The following is a 16,414-nucleotide window of genomic DNA, read 5'->3' on the forward strand; positions in this document are numbered from 1 at the left end:
GAAAATAAAAGGATGGCACGTGTGGCAGCCCAAGGGCATCCCTGCCTGGCCAGAACACAGGGAGGTCTGGGAGTGGTGGGAGGAGACGCAGAGCTGTGGGAGCTGTGTCTGTCAGGAAGGGACTCGCGAAGCAAGGCAGGAGTCTGGTCCTGAAGCAGGAAGACGGCAGCCTCCGGGGGCTGCGGCCTGTGTGGGAGGAAAGGGATTGGAGGCGGAAAAGGCAGACAGTCTTCCTCCGACCCAAGTCTGTCACCACCCGGACAATGAAGGCCTAGACAGGGCAGTGACGGGGCAGGGAAAATGCAGAGGGAGATCTACCAGGTGTGCTGACAGCACCAAGCGGCTTGGGATGCATTATCTAACTGTCCCCTCGTTCTTCCTCTGGAGTCTGCATTTAGATTTTAAGGAACTAGCTACAGGAATCACTAACTGGGGTGGTGGTTCAGGAAATAAACACAGGCTGGAGGGCAGCAGAGAGAAGAAAACATCAGGCACAACTAGAAAGGAGAAGCAGCTAGCTTGAGATCTGTAGACGTCTGCTGATAATCAGAAATTAAATAGATGCAAGACCAATGTTTATTTCCTCACATCTATGATTGAGCCAACTCAAACTGTTACAGTAAGATACATGTGTAAGTTTCAACCATTTTAAAATAATGCACATCACCTAAGGAAGAGGCAGAGCAAAGCCAAAAGGTAGAGTGAACATAGTTCTGTGTGCTTCCAACAAAAAGGGTGAAAATGAATTCTGATAAGAATAAATTACAACAAGAGATCCCCAATGAAGACATGGCTGGTGCTCTGTTGTACTTACTTATTGCTGCCATTCAAGCATGCTTTTTGCATAGCATCAACAGTGTATTGAAGGAATTCATGGGCATCTTCTTGGTTTCCAAAACGGAAGTGCCTAGCTATACCTGTAAAATTTCAGTATAAAGACAAGGCTTTATCATTACACATAATAAGCCTAAGTTGTACCCCCCAAAATATATCTTATAATAATATGTTGGTTGGAAAACTCCCAAATACTTATTTTATGAGGAAATAGCACTAACATAAGCCACTAATATAAGCTATAAGCAGGATCAGGCCCTTTAGACCAGAATCCCCAACCATTTCGGCACCAGGGACTGGTTACATGGAAGACCATTTTTCCACAGACCAGAAGAGGGGGTTGGGATGAAACTGTTCCAGCTCAGATCATCAGGCATGAGATTCTCCTAAGGAGCGTGCAACCTGGATCCCATGCATGCACAGTTCACAATAGGGTTGGTGCTGCTATGAGAATCTAATGCTGCCGTTGATCTGACAGGAGGTGGAGCTCAGGCGGGAATGCTCACCTGCTGCTCACCTCCTGCTGTGCAGCCCGGTTCCTAACAGGCCACACTGGGTACCAGCCCACGGACCAGAGGTTAGGGACCCCTGCTTTACACCATTAAAAGTCCACAGCAGCTAGAGTTTCTGAGAGTCTAGAGAGTAGCTACAAAGTGACTCATGTTTCTAGCAAGTTAATAAATTTACACTTGAATAAACTGGCTGTTTTGTCTCAAGTTTGTCCAAAACGCTATGTTGGTGATTTTAAATTGGTGCTACATCTCTATAATACAGAATCCATTCAAAATACAAATCTTGGCCGGGCACGGTGGCTCGCGCTTGTAATCCCAGCACTTTGGGAGGCCGAGGCGGGCGGATCACAAAGTCAGGAGATCGAGACCACGGTGAAACTCCGTCTCTACTAAAAATACAAAAAAATTAGCCGGGCGTGGTGGTGGGCGCCTGTAGTCCCAGCTACTCGGAGAGGCTGAGGCAGGAGAATGGCGTGAACTCGGGAGGCAAAGCTTGCAGTGAGCCGAGATTGCACCACTGCACTCCAGCCTGGGCGACAGAGCGAGACTCCGTCTCAAAAAAAAAAACAAAAAACAAATAAAAAAAACAAAATATAAATCTCCCAACCTATCTAATTCTATCCCAGTGACCTACAGAAGAAATATTTGCAGGTGCACAGAAACATTTCAGTCCTGTTTCTAATTGATTAACGGCTACAAGACCAAATTATTTTTAAAATTATAATAAAAAATTAACACAAAAGTATAAGCAATATCACACTAAAACATATATACTGAATTTTACATGTGTATGAATGTATAAAAATGTTCCAGCTTAAATCATATGAAACTGCCAACACTCCACCAGTTTAGACCTACAAACGTGACAACTTCATGATTGAACCATGTGTGTATCAGTGAATACACACACACGCACACACACACACAGAGCAATGACATTTTCTTAAAAGACTAGGTTTAAAAGTGTTAAGTCATGCCTGCTATATAAGTATGTATAAAAATAAATATATGTGGTCGGGCGCAGTGGCTTACACCTGTAATCCCAGCACTTTGGGAGGCAGAGGCGGGCGGATCACGAGGTCAGGATATCAAGGCCATCCCGGCTAACATGGTGAAACCCCATCTCTACTAAAAATACAAAAATTAGCTGGTGGTAGTGGCAGGCGCCTGTAGTCCCAGCTACTCAGGAGGCTGAGGCAGGAGAAATCGCTGGAACCCGGGAGGCGGAGGTTGCAGTGAGCCAAGATCGCACCACTGCACTCCAGCCTAGGTGACAGTGAGACTCCATTTCAAAAATAAATGAATAAAAACAAATAAATACATGTATAAATAGCCAGGCACGGTGGCTCACGTCTGTAATCTCTGTACTTTGGGAGGCCAATGCGGGTGGACCACCTGAGGTCAGGAGTTCAAGACCAGCCTGGCCAACATGGTGAAACCCCGTCTCTACTAAAACTACAAAATTAGCCAGGTGTGGTGGTCCACGTCTGTAATCCCAGCTACTTGGGAGGCTGAGGCAGGAGAATCACTTGAAACCGAGAGGCAGAGGTTGTAGTGAGCCAAGATCACGCCACTGCACTCCAGGCTGGGCGACAGAGCGAGACTCCATCTCGAATGAATGAATGAATGAATGAATGAATGAATGCATGCATGCATGCATGCATGCATGCATGTATAAACAATCCAAACCTGCCTGGCTAAATTTTGCCAGGCTTCAACAATATTTCAAAGGTTTTTGGCTTCTCTGTTGTGGTCTATCAATAATGCCAAGGAATAACATAAGACCTCTTTAATCTTCAGTGGCTTTCTAGGCAAAAAGATTACAGTTTGTTACTGTATTATTACACATCCCTATAATTACCCCGTTAGATGCCAGATTAAGAGTTTTGTTTGTATGCATTTTTTATTCCAACTCAATTAACATGATACAAAAGTTTACTGCAAAAACACAAAGTATGTAAGAAAATTTCATGCACCTACCCATTTAAAATTTAAAAATTAAATAGAAAAAAGTAAAATTTATCCACAAATTTGCTAAGCTCTGAGTATATATTCTTTTAAGACTGTAATTAAGTTGGGCACAGTGGTGCACATCTGTAATCCCAGCTACTCAACTGGGGCAGGAGGATCACTTGAGCCAGGAGTTCAAGACTAGCCTGGGCAAAATAGTGAGACACAGTCTCACTTGAAAAAAAAAAAAAAAGAAGAACCGAAAAAAGAGAATTAACCTTATTTATTTCTTATTTATTTTATTTTTACTGCTGCTTGCAGAGCAGGGCTAATCCACAGGCAGTGTGTCCAGAGTAGCCTAATTAACTTTATTTTGACAATTTCTGTCACTGTGTATAGTATACTTATTCATTCACCAAACTGAAACTAATTAAAAACTGTTTACAAAAACCTATGAGAGCATATCAGAATTAGTATTACCAAGCATAGAAATCCAAGTGTCAGAGCAAAGACACTATAAAACTTACCAATTATTTTAACATATTGATTTTTAATAGTTTAAAATTTGTTATATTAAATAGTCTTTAATATATTGTCATCTTTTGCTTTCAAGTTTCAAAATGTGTTTATATAGCAAATGTTTCACTAAAAATTTGTTATTAAAGACATAGCCACGTATGACAAAACATACTTGTTTTCTAATACATGAGGGGTTCGGTTTTTTCACCAGTTGGACATTAAGAATAACTAGGTAATAGGCCAGGCATGGTGGCTCACACCTGTAATCCCAGCACTTTGGGAGGCGGAGGCAGGTGGACCACCTGAGGTCAGGAGTTCGAGACCAGCCTGACCAACATGGAGAAACCCCATCTGTATACCTAAAGTACAAAATTAGCCTGGTGTAGTGGTACATGCCTGTGATCTCAGCTACTCGAGAGGCTGAGACAGGAGAATCGTTTGAACCTGGGAGGTGGAGGCTGCGGTGAGCCAAGATAGTGCCACTACATTCCAGCCTAGGTGACAGAGCAAGACTCTGTCTCAAAAAAAAAAAAAAAAAAAGTATAGGTAATAAATACGAATATAAAACTACAATAGTTAATACTTACGCCGCATCTCATTGATGACAAACATTGGTTTAATAACGTCCCCAGGATTACTGAGTGCCTGGGTAATATGTGCTTGCATTGTACACATCATACAAAAGCCTTCTGCATGACCTGAAAGATAGATGATAATCCTCCAAATTAGCAAAACACAACTATATACACATATCAAGGCTAATTACAAATCAGGGGCACACACCTGAAATGAAATAATAGCTGCTATATGCATGCCTTGAGCTATCTAGTTTTATGCATTTTCATTTACTTTTCTTTGTTCTTTTTTTTTTTTTTTTTTTTTTTTTTTGAGATGGAGTCTCTGTCTGTCGTCTGTCGCCCAGGCCGGAGTGCAGCGGTGTGACCTTGGCTCATTGCAACCTCAGCCTTCCCGGGTCCAAGCGATTTGCCTGCCACAGCCTCCCAAGTAGCTGGGACTACTACGTGCGCCACCACACCCAGCTAATTTTTTTTGTATTTTTAGTAGAGATGGGGTTTCACCATGTTAGCCAGGCTGGCCTCGAAATCCTGACCTCAGGCAATCCGCCCACCTCGGCCTCCCAAAGTGCTGGGATTATAGCTGTGAGCCACCACCCCGGCCTCATTTACTTATCTAACAAACGTAAGTGATAAGTACATATTAGCTCTCTTTCACAAGAAAGGAAAAAGGCTCAGAGAGTTTAAAAGTTTGCCCCATGTCAAAGAGTTATTATGTGACAGACACATAATTGGATTCAAATCATACTCTTTCAAATTTGAAAGCCAGTGCTCCTAGCTACTTCTATACTGGAAAAGCAAGGTTTCTTCCCTCATACCACCATTTATCTCAAATACTAAAAGAAAGTCTCCCACAACAGGGATGAGACATCACTGTGGAAGCCAGGCGCCATGGCTCATGCCTATCATCTCAGCACTCTGGGAAGCTGAGGTGGGTGCATCTCTTGGGGCCAAGGGTTTGAGACTAGCCTGGGCAACATGGTCAAACCGTCTCTACAAAAAATAAAAAGAAAATTAGCCCAGTGTGGTGGCACAAGCCTGTAATCTCAGCTACGCAGGAGGCTGAGGCAGGAGGATCACCTGATCCCAGGGAGGCTGAGGATGCAGTAAGCTGTGATCACACCACTGCACTACAGCCTGGGCAACAGAGCGAGACCCCGTCTCAAAAAAAAAACAAAGAAAAGAAAAAAGAAAATATCTCTGTGTAAATACTCTGATGTTGCTGGCCACAGATGGTGGTCTCTATGGCATATCTTTTTTTTACAACTTTCTAAAAATGTAAAAATCATTCTTAGCGCATGCTAAGTGATGCTACAGCATCTAGTGGGTAGAAGCCAGGGATGCTGCTAAACAGCCTCAAATGCACAGGACAGCCCCTCACAACAAAGAATCACTCAAAGTGTCAACAGCACCAAGGCTGAGAAACTGCCTGACTGAAGGCTGCCCAGATGCACCTAATAACGCTTAAAACAAAAGGATCAAACTATATTCCCAATTAACTCTGTCCTGCAATAAAGCTCAAAAATATTTTTTAAAGAAATACAAAAATCCCAGCACCCAACAACATAAAATTCATTCTGTCTGGCATCCAATCAAACAGTACAAGGCACGCGAAGATGCAGGAATGACCAGTAACAAGGAGAAAATAAATAGAAAAAGACCCAGAAATAACACAGAAAATATAATCAGAAGACAATAACTTTAAAAAGGATATTACAAATATATTCCTATGTTCAAGGAAATGAAAAATGGAAGAACATATTAAGAAGAAACATGGTGGCCGGGCGCGGTGGCTCACGCCTGTAATCCCAGCACTTTGGGAAGCTGAGGCAGACAGATCACGAGGTCAGGAGATCGAGACCATCCTGGCTAACACGGTGAAACCTCGTCTCTGCTAAAAATACAAAAAAATTAGCATGGCGTGGTGGCGGGCACCTGTAGTCCCAGCTACTTGGGAGGCTGAGGCAAGAGAATGACGTGAACCCGGGAAGTGGAGCTTGCAGTGAGCTGAGATCGTGCCACTGCACTCCAGCCTGGGCGACAGACCGAGACTCTGCCTCAAAAAAAAAAATAAAGAAGAAACATGGAAATAGATGCAAATCTGCTTATACACATGAACAGTAGAATCTCTGGGATGAAAAATACACCAGATGCACCAGGTGCAGTGGCTCACGCCTGTCATCCCAGCACTTCAGGAGGCCGAGGCAGGCGGACCGCTTGAGCCCAGGAGTTTGACACCAGCCTGGGCAACACAGAAAAACCCCATCTCTACTAAAAATACAAAAATTAGCCAGGTGTGGTGGCACGTGCTTGTAGTCTCAGCTACTCCAGAGGCTGACGTGGGATGAGAGGACCACCTGTGCCCAGCAGTTGGAGGTTGCAGTAAGCTATGATAGCACCACTGCACTCCAGCCTGGGTGACAGAATAAGATCCTGTTTCAAAAAAACAAAAACAACAACAATAACAAAAACACAAGATGTAATTAATAACAGATTAGACACCACAGAAGAAAAGATTAGTGAACTTGAAGATATTCATTATGGGTAGGTAGAAAATATCCATAATAAAACATAAAGAGAGAAAATCTCAAAATAACAACAACACAGCATACCAATAAGCTATGGGACAATTTTAAGTTGCCCCTGATATACATCATTAGAGTCTGAAGGTAAAAGGACAGCAGAAATATTTCAAGAAATAACAATTATCTACAAAAGAAAAGCACAAAGGAGGTTTTTGGGAAGAGGCATGGTTTCGTATCCTGACTGAGCTATCAGTTCACACGAGTCTATATTAATATTCAAAAGAACTTACACCAAAAAAAGTTATTAAGTTTTCAAAAGTCACTGAAAGTTGTCCAAATTTGACAGAAATAATACATGTACAGATCTAAGAACCTCAACAAATTCCAGTAGTAGAAACATGAAGAAAATCACACAAAGGACCACTGCTTACAACCAGTAATAAAAATCTTAAAAGCACTGCAGATAAAAACATTACGTAGGCTGGGCCAGGCGCGGTGGCTCATGCCTGTAATCCCAGCACTTTGGGAGGCCAAGGCGGGCGGACCACAAGGTAGGAAATTGAGACCATCCTAGCTAACACAGTGAAACTCCATCTCTACTAAAAATACAAAAAATTAGCCGGGCGTGGTGGCACGCACCTGTGGTCCCAGCTACTCAGGAGGCTAAGGCAGGAGAATGGTGTGAACCCAGGAGGCAGAGGTTGCAGTGGGCCGAGATCCCGCTGCTGCACTCCAGCCTGGGCAACAGAGCGAAACTCCGTCTCAAAAAAACAAACAAACAAACAAACAAAAAAAAACATTACATAGGCTGGCTTGGTGGCTCACGCCTGTAATCCCAGCACTCTGTGAGGCTGAGGTGGGTGGATCACTTGAGGTCAGTTCAAGACCAGCCTGGCTAACATGGTGAAACCCCATCTCTACTAAAAATACAAAAAATTACTTGGGCATGGTGGTGTGCGCCTGTAACCCTAGCTACTCGGGAGGCTAAGACAGGAGAATCACTTGAACCCGGGAGGCAGAGGTTGAAGTGAGCTGAGATTGCAACACTGCACTCCAGCCTGGGCCACGGAGTGAAACTCGGTCTCAAAAAAACACAAGAAACAAAACAAAAGCAAAAAATCATTATGTATATAGGAACAAAGGTAAAACCAACAACAGACTTCTTAACAGGCACAGCACAGGCCAGAAGACAGTGGAATAGTATCTTTCAAGTATTAAAAGAAAAAGAATGGGCCAGGTGTGGTGGCTGCCCTGTAATCTCAACACTTTGGGAAGCCAAGGCGGGTGGATCACTTGAGCCTAGGAGTTCGAGACCAGCCTGGGCAAAATGGCCAAAATCCTGTCTCCACAAAAAATTAGCCAGGCATGGTGGTGAACGCCTGTAGTCCCAGCTATTCGGGAAGTTGAGGTGAAAGGATTACTTGAGCCCAAGACGTTGAGGCTGCAATGAGCTATAATCACACCACTGCACCCTAGCCTGGGTGAGAGTGACGGCCTGTCTCAAAAAAGACAAATAATGTTAACATAGAATTCTACACCCCATGAAAACATCATTCAAAAACAAACATGAGACTTGCACTTCTGGGAGACAGAGTAGAGGTAGTTTTCTATTCCTCCTGCCAAGTACAACAAATCCTGACCATTGTGTATAAAATGAACCTTAAAAGGCTGTGAAAGGTAGAGAAAGAAAGAGACATGCTAGGGACCTAAGGACCCAAGGAAGACACGGTGGTGAGTTTCTTGGGGTTTCCTTGTGCTTCTTCTAGTCCAGACTTAGAGCTAAGAAGTCAGCAACCTGGAAGCCCCAACGACTGCAGACAACCAAGCCCAGCAAAATCCCGCTCCCGCTCTCTCCAGCCAAAGGATGAGGAAGGGGCAGCCTCGTGCAACAGAAACCTTTAGAAATCATCACTCTACTTCAGCTTCTGTGTGTATTTTTTTCTGTATATTACGATGTTTGTTTTGGTTTGGTTTGTTTTTTTTTTTTTGAGACAGGATCTCACTCTGTCACCCAGGCTGGAGTGCAGCGGCGGGATCACGGCTCACTGCAGCCTCTACCTCCCAAGGCTCAGGTGATCCCCCCACCCTTCTCTCGAGTGGCTGGGATTACAGGCATGCACCACCATACTCGGCTAATGTTTGTATTTCAGTAGAGACAGGATTTCACCGTGCCGGCCAGGCTGGTCTCGGACTCCTGGACTCAAGTGATCCACCCTCCTCTGCCTCCCAAACTGCTGGAATTGTAAGAATTATTATGATGTTTTGACATCCTAAAGATCTTTCTGGCTGGGGAGAGGCTGCCCCTCAGGCTAGCCAATTCTCAGAGGTAGCAAAGGGCTCAGCGTTCGTGCAAGCCTTTGCTATACAGACTAACCATCCAGAGCCCTTCCTTCTCCATCCACCTGCCTGTGCACCCCAGGAGGCAACACTCCTCTGCCCTAATCATCTCAGGGCCAGGTGCCAGGCAACTCTGGACCACACCTGTGGCTTAGAGCCCACTGAAATTATTCAAACCAGCCAATCCCAAATTCTTCCCCCTGCCCTACCCTGCTTTTCCCACGGAAACCTCAACGAAGGCTCTGGCCAATAATGCCTTCCCCTTGCTCCTGTCTTCTACTTCCTGACCCCTCAGGGGTCCTTATCACATGGCCCTGCATGGTGTGACCTGTGAGCATAAAATCTTTGTCATCCTGAGCCTCTCCTGTATCTCCTCTTGTGGCTGCACCTGAGCAACCATCTAAGAATACAAAAGACATTAAAACACCACAGAAGAACTATGGCCTCACCTCTACCCACACCAGAAAAGGCAAGTAAACAGCCTAGACTTACACTCAACAGGCTGTAGCAAGGCACCCTAACCCATACTGGGTTAATGGTGGAGAAGGCATACTAGGAGCTGGGACTTGCAACCACACTGGATGAACAAACCCTGTCCCACCCCACGTTGTGACAATCACGTGAGACGTGGGGAGCCCAGATTTCCACCCACCCAGTAGTAAAAAGCCACCTCTAAACTCTCCCCCCACTATGGCCTTCCCAGCCCCCGGTGAGGGTCAGAGTCAGGACTGTCACCATCACTCAGTGGTAACACAACCACTCCCACTGCAGTGTCCATGGAGACCATGTGGGGAGCAGGAACTTCCACTTCCACCCAGCAGGGACAACGATCCCCAATTCCCACCTGGGGTGCCAACGGAGGCTGAGTGGGGAATGTGGGCTTCTACTCCATCTGACATCACTTCCTCTGCCAGAGCAGTGTCAGAGCAAGCTGGCTAAAACAAAGGTTAGATAAGACTCAGTGTCTTGTAAGGTAATACCAAAATATCCATGGCCAAGCTCGGTGGCTCATGCCTACAATTCTAGCACTTTGGGAGGCCGAGGCAAGAGGACTGCTTGAGCCCAGGAGGTGGGGGCTACAGTGAGCCATGACTACACCACTGCACTCAAGCCTGGACAACAGAGTAAGACTCTGACTCAAAAAACAAAATTGTTTTAAAATCCAGCTTTCAAATGAAAATCACTCATCATACTGAGAACTAGGAATCTCTCAAACAAAAATTATAACATTGTCTGATATGGTTCTAAATGTATATAAAAGAAACTTTTTTTTTTTTTTTTTTTGAGACAGAGTCCCACTCTGTCACCCAGGCTGGAGTGCAATGGCATGACCTTGGCTTACCGCAACCTCTGCCTCCTGGGTTCAAGTGATTCTCTTGCCTCAGCCTCCCAAGTAGCTAGGATTACAGGCGAGCACCACCACACCTGGCTAATTTTTGTATTTTTAGTAGAGACAGGGTTTCACCATGTTGGCCAGACTGGTCTTGAATCCCTGACCTCAGGTAATCCGCCCGCCTCAGCCTCCCAAAGTGCTGGGATTACAGGCATGAGCCACCGCGCCTGGCGTTTTTTTTTTTTTTTTTTTTTTGAGGCAGAGCCTCACTTTGTTGCCCAGCCTGGAGTGCAGTGGCATGATCTTGGCTCACTGCAACTTCCACCTCCTGGATTCAAACAATTCTCCTTCCTCAGCCTCCCAAATAGCTGGGATTACAGGAGCCCACCACCATGCCTGGCTAATTTTTTGTATTTTTAGTAGAGATGGGGTTTTGCCATTGTTGGCCAGGCTGGTCTCGAACTCCTGACCTCAAGTGATCCACCCGCCTCAGCTTCCCAAAATGCTGGGATTACAGGCATGAGCCACCACGCCCGGCCTAGAAGAAACATTTTAAAACAATTATTACTAGTGAAGAGTAAAGGACATAGGGAAGTAATGTTTCTATACTTCCCTCAAACTAGTAAAATGACAATACCAGTAAACTGTGGTAAAAGTTATGTGTGTGTAAATGTGGTCCCTAAAAGTGACCACTAAAAAGGCTCCAGGCACAGTGGTGCACGCCTGTAATCCCAGCACTGTGCGAGCCTGAGGTGGGAGGATGGCTTGAGCCCAGGAGTTTGAGACCAGCCTGCGCAACATGGTGAAACCCTGTCTCTACAAAAATTAGCCAGGCATGGTCATGCACAGCTGTAGTCCAAGCCACTTGGGGGGCTGAGGCAGGAGGATCATTTGAGGTTGGGAGACTGAGACTGCAGCGAGCTGAGATCGTGCAACCACACTCCAGCCTAGGTGACAGAGTGAGACCCTGTCCACGACCCACCCCCCAAAAAAGAAAGATAGACTCAAGTAAAGCAAAATGATATAATTTTGAAAAATATTTTCAAGTATTCAAGTAACCCACAGAGAAGCAAGAATAAGAAAACACAGATATAAAAAAAAGAACAGAACAAAAAACAAAATATTAAATGGCAGAATAAGCCTTAAGTCTTAAAATATCAATAATCACCTTAAAAGTAAATGTTCTAAATAAATGAGGGTGAAGGACACCCAGCCTAGAGCAGCAGACAGTTAAAGACATAGACTGACAAAATGGATTGAACAACACAAACCAACTATATGCTGTTTACAAAAAAACTCACTTCAAATGTAATGATACAGGCAGGCTGAAAGTAAAAGGATAAAAAAGATACATCATGCAAGCATTAATCAAAGCAGGGAAAAACTTTTATCTGGGCATGGTGGTGCATGCCTGTGGTCCTAACTGCTCCAAAGGCTGAGATGGAGGATTCCTAGAGCCCAGGAGTTGGAGGCTGCAGTGAGCCATAATCGCACCACTGCACTCCAGCCCAGGTGACAGAGTGAGACCTCATCTCAAGGAGACAAAAAAAAAAAAAAAGCAGGGCCAGGCACAGTGGCTCACACCTGTAATTCCAACACTTTCAGAGGCCAAGGCAGGAGGATCACTTGAGGCTAGGAGTTCGAGACCAGCCTGGGTAACACAGCGAGACCAAATCTCTACAAAAGTAAAAAATAAAAAAATTAGCTGGTCATGGTGGGACACGCCTGTAGTCCAAAGCTAGTAGGAAGGCTGAGGCAGGAGGATAGCTTGAGACCAAAATTTTGAGGATGCAGGATTTTGAGGATTTTCAGGATGCAGTGAGCTATGATCACACCAATGCACAAAGCCTGGGACACAGAACAAGATTCTGTCTCAAAAACAAAGAAACCAACAACAACAAAAAAAGCAGGAATGGTTACATTAATAAAGAATAAAGTAGACTTCAGGAACATAGTAAAGATGTTAATCCCCCCAAATTAAGACACAAGTTTAGTGTACTTCCTATCAAAATCCCAGCAAAATATTTTATATACAGATTATTTTATAATTTGTAATGAAAAGCAATGCAACTAGAATAGCTGAAACTATTTTGAAGAATAAAGTGGAAGGAATCATTCTAATCGATGACAAGACTTATTACATAACTACAGTAAGAAGGACTTGTATAGAGTGGTGGACACATACATCATCACAACAGAATAGAAACCTGGAGACAGACACACAAATATGCCCAAATGATTTCTTTTTGATTACAAAGATACAAAAGCAATTCAACGGAGGAAAGACAGCTTCTTCAAGAAAATGACGCTGGAGCAAATGACATCCAGACAAAAAAACTCAGCTTAAACCTCAGTCTCTAAAAAAATTAACTCAAAATGGATCACAGACTTAAATGTAACACATTAAACAATAAAACAGGAAAAAATTAACATAGGAAAAAATTAACATAGGAAAAAATCTGCAGGATCAAGAGCTAGGCAAAGAGATCTTAAACTTGACACTAAAAGCACAATCCACTGAAGGCTGACCAATTGAACTTCACCAAAATTAAAAACCTTTGCCTGCAAAACATCCACTAAGTGGATGAAGACATGCTACAGATGGGGAGAAAATATTTGGAAACCACATATCCTCAAAACTTGACAGTACAACAACAAAGAACATGATAGAAAATGAGGGAAAGATACAGACACATGTTTCACCAAAGAACACAAACAGATGGCAAATAAGCACATGAAAAGATGTTCAATACCTTTAAGCATTAGGGAAATGCAAATGAAAGCCACACTGAGTTATCACTACACACCTATCAGTACAGGTAAAATGAACACTAGTGACAACAGCAAATGTTGGCAAAGATGCAAGGAAGCTGGACTGTCATATATTGCTTTGGCAGTTTCTTATAAAATCAAACATGCAACTACCATATAACCCAGCATTTGCAGTCCTGGGCATTTATCCCAGAGAAATGAAGACATGCTGACAAAAAGAGCTATATACACTCACGTTTATAGCAGCTCCACTCACCATATCCCAAAACTAGTAACAACCCAGATGTTTACCACAGCTCCACTCACAATCCCCCAAAACCAGAAACAACTCGGATGTGTTTACCGCAGCTCCACTCACGATATCCCAAAACTAGAAACAACCAGATGTCCTTTAATGGAAAAGTAGTTAAAGAAACTGTGGCGTTATCAGGCCGGCACAGTGGCTCACGCCTGTAATCCCAGCACTTTGGGAGGCTGAGGCAGGCAGATCACGAGGTCAGGAGATAGAGACCACCCTGGCTAACATGGTGAAACCTGTCTCTACTAAAAATACAAAAAAAATTAGCCAGGCGTGGTGGCGGGCACCTGTAGTCCCAGCTAATCGGGAGGCTGAGGCAGGAGAATGGCGTGAACCCAGGAGGCAGGGCCTACAGTGAGCTGAGATCACACCACTGCACTCCAGCCTGGACAACAGAGCAAGACTCCCTCTTGAAAAAAAAAAAGAAACTGTGGCGTATCCATACCATGAAATACTACCTACCAATGAAAGAATTATTAATACATGCAACAACCTGGATCAATCTTGAGAGAATTATGCTAGGTGAAAAAGCCAATTCCAAAAGGTTACATACTATATAATTCACGTAACACTGTTGAAGTGACAAAATCATAGAAATGGAGAATCAGTAGTCACCAGATGTTAAGGGGAAGGCAGGGACACAAGTGGGCTTGGGAAAGGGAAACATGATGGGTTCTGTAGACGATGGAAATGCTCTGTATCTTGACTATATCGATGTCACTACTGTGCTTGTGATATTCCATTACAGTGTTATCACTGGGGGAGGTTCAGTAAGGATACATGGGATTTCTCTGTATTATTTCTTACAACTGCATGTGAATCTAGTTACCCCAAATAAAAAGTTGAGTTTTTTAAAAAAGCAAAATAAAGACATTTCAAACCAAAAAAAAAAAAACAAAAACTAAAATCAACAACAAAGTAAAATAACCCCTGCACATCAAAAAACAAAACAAAAGTAAGGAAGAATACCAAATGGAAATCTGGATACATAAAAAGGAATGAAAAGCAGTGGAAACAGTAAACAAGCAGGTAAATAGAAATGATTTCTTAAAAGCTTTAAACTATCTAAAACAAAACTTTTAAAATGAATTTAAAGGAAAAAATAATACAACAATGCATGACAACAATAGCACAAAGATGGGAAAGGAAAGATGGAGTATATTATCAAAATGTTCTTATATTACATGAGAAGCAGAATATTGTGTTTTGTTTTGTGACAGAGTTTCACTCTTGTTGCCTAGGCTGGAGTGCAGTGGTGTGTTCTTGGCTCACTGCAACCCCTGCTTCCCAGGTTCAAGCGATTCTCCCACCTCAGTCTCCCAGGTAGCTGAGATTATAGGCGTCTGCCACCATGTCAGGCTAATTTTTTGTATTTTTAGTAGAGACAAAGTTTCACCATATTGGCCAGGCTGGTCTCAAACTCCCAACCTCAGGTGATCCTCCAGCCTCAGCCTCTCAAAGTGCTGGGATTATAGGCATGAGCCACTGCGTCCCACCTGGTTTTTTTTTTTTTTTTTTTTTGAGACGGAGTCTCGCTCTGTTGCCCAGGCTGGAGTGCAGTGGTGCAATCTCGGCTCACTGAAACCTCCGACTCCCGGGCTCAAGTGATTCTCCTGCCTCAGCCTCCTGAATAACTGGGATTACAGGCATGGGCCACCACACCCGGCTAATTTTTGTATTTTCAGTAGAGACGGGGTTTTGCTATGTTGGCCAGGCTGGTCTCGAATTCCTGACCACAAGTGATCTGCCCGCCTCAGCCTCCCAAAGAGCTGAGACTACAGGCATGAGCCACTGGCACCCTGCTTGAGAAGTGGAATGTTATTTGAAGGTAAACTGATAAGTTAAAGATATAACCTAAAGTAACCACCATGAAAAAAATATATCAAAAATATGCCAATAAAGCAGATTAAATAAAATCATATATCAATCCAAAAGGCAGCAGAAAAAAGATTTTAAAAGACAACTAAGAATAAATGGGACCAATAGGAAAAAAAAAATAGCAAGATGGTAGATTTAAACCCAATCATACCAATAATCTCATTAAAGGTAAAAGGTATAATGCCTCAAAATAAAAGGCAGAGACTACTATTGGATAAAAAGCAAGATCAAATTAATAAGCTATTTATAAGAAATCCACTTCAAAGCTGGGCACGGGGGCTCACGCCTGTAATCCCAGCACTTTTGGGAGGCCGAGGCGGGCAGATCACGAGGTCAGGAGTTTGAGATCAGCCTGGCCAATATGGTGAAACCCCATCTCTACTAAAAATACAAAAATTAGCCGGGTGTGGTGGTACACCCGTAGTCCCAGCTACTTGGGAGGCTGAGGCAGAAGAATCACTTGAACCCAGGAGGCGAAGATTGCAGTGGGCCGAGATCACGCCACTGCACTCCAGCCTGGGTGACAGAGCGAGAATCCGTCTCAAAAAAAAAAAAAAGGAATCTACTTTAAATATATAGACAAAAATAGGTTAAAGAAAGAAAGATGGAAAAAATATATCATGCTAACATGAATCATAAGAAAACTGGAGTGGGCTGGGCATGGTAGCTCACACCTGTAATCCCAGCACTTAGGGAGACTGAGGCAGGCAGATCACCTGAGGTCAAGATTTCAAGACCAGCCTGGCCAACATGGTGAAACCTCACCTCTACTAAAAATACAAAAGTTAGCTGGGCATGGTGGCGCATGTCTGTAATCCCAGCTACTTGGGAGACTGAGGCAGAAGGCAGAGTTGAACCCAGGAGGCAGAGTTTGCAGTGAG

At 43.6% G+C, this 16,414-nt stretch overlaps 1 protein-coding gene across 12 annotated transcripts in view; it reads right to left on the minus strand.

Moving 5' to 3' along the window:
* The window catches only part of USP42 (ubiquitin specific peptidase 42), a 74,253-nt gene that overhangs the window by 21,512 nt on the left and 36,327 nt on the right, over nt 1-16,414 (minus strand). For 10 of the 12 annotated variants that reach the window (XM_058442550.1, XM_058442561.1, XM_058442540.1 and 7 more), the window contains 2 exons: nt 4,403-4,513; nt 815-917 (listed from right to left, as the gene is read on the minus strand). In XM_058442550.1, the coding sequence (XP_058298533.1) occupies nt 815-917; nt 4,403-4,513 (214 nt within the window). Of the gene's footprint in view, nt 1-814; nt 918-4,402; nt 4,514-12,169; nt 12,263-16,414 lie in introns of all 12 variants that reach the window. The other 2 variants (XM_058442568.1, XM_058442537.1) reach the window with 2 other exon arrangements.

This window comes from Hylobates moloch, unplaced genomic scaffold (assembly GCF_009828535.3).
Source record: "Hylobates moloch isolate HMO894 unplaced genomic scaffold, HMol_V3 SCAFFOLD_1, whole genome shotgun sequence".
NCBI lineage: Eukaryota > Metazoa > Chordata > Mammalia > Primates > Hylobatidae > Hylobates > Hylobates moloch.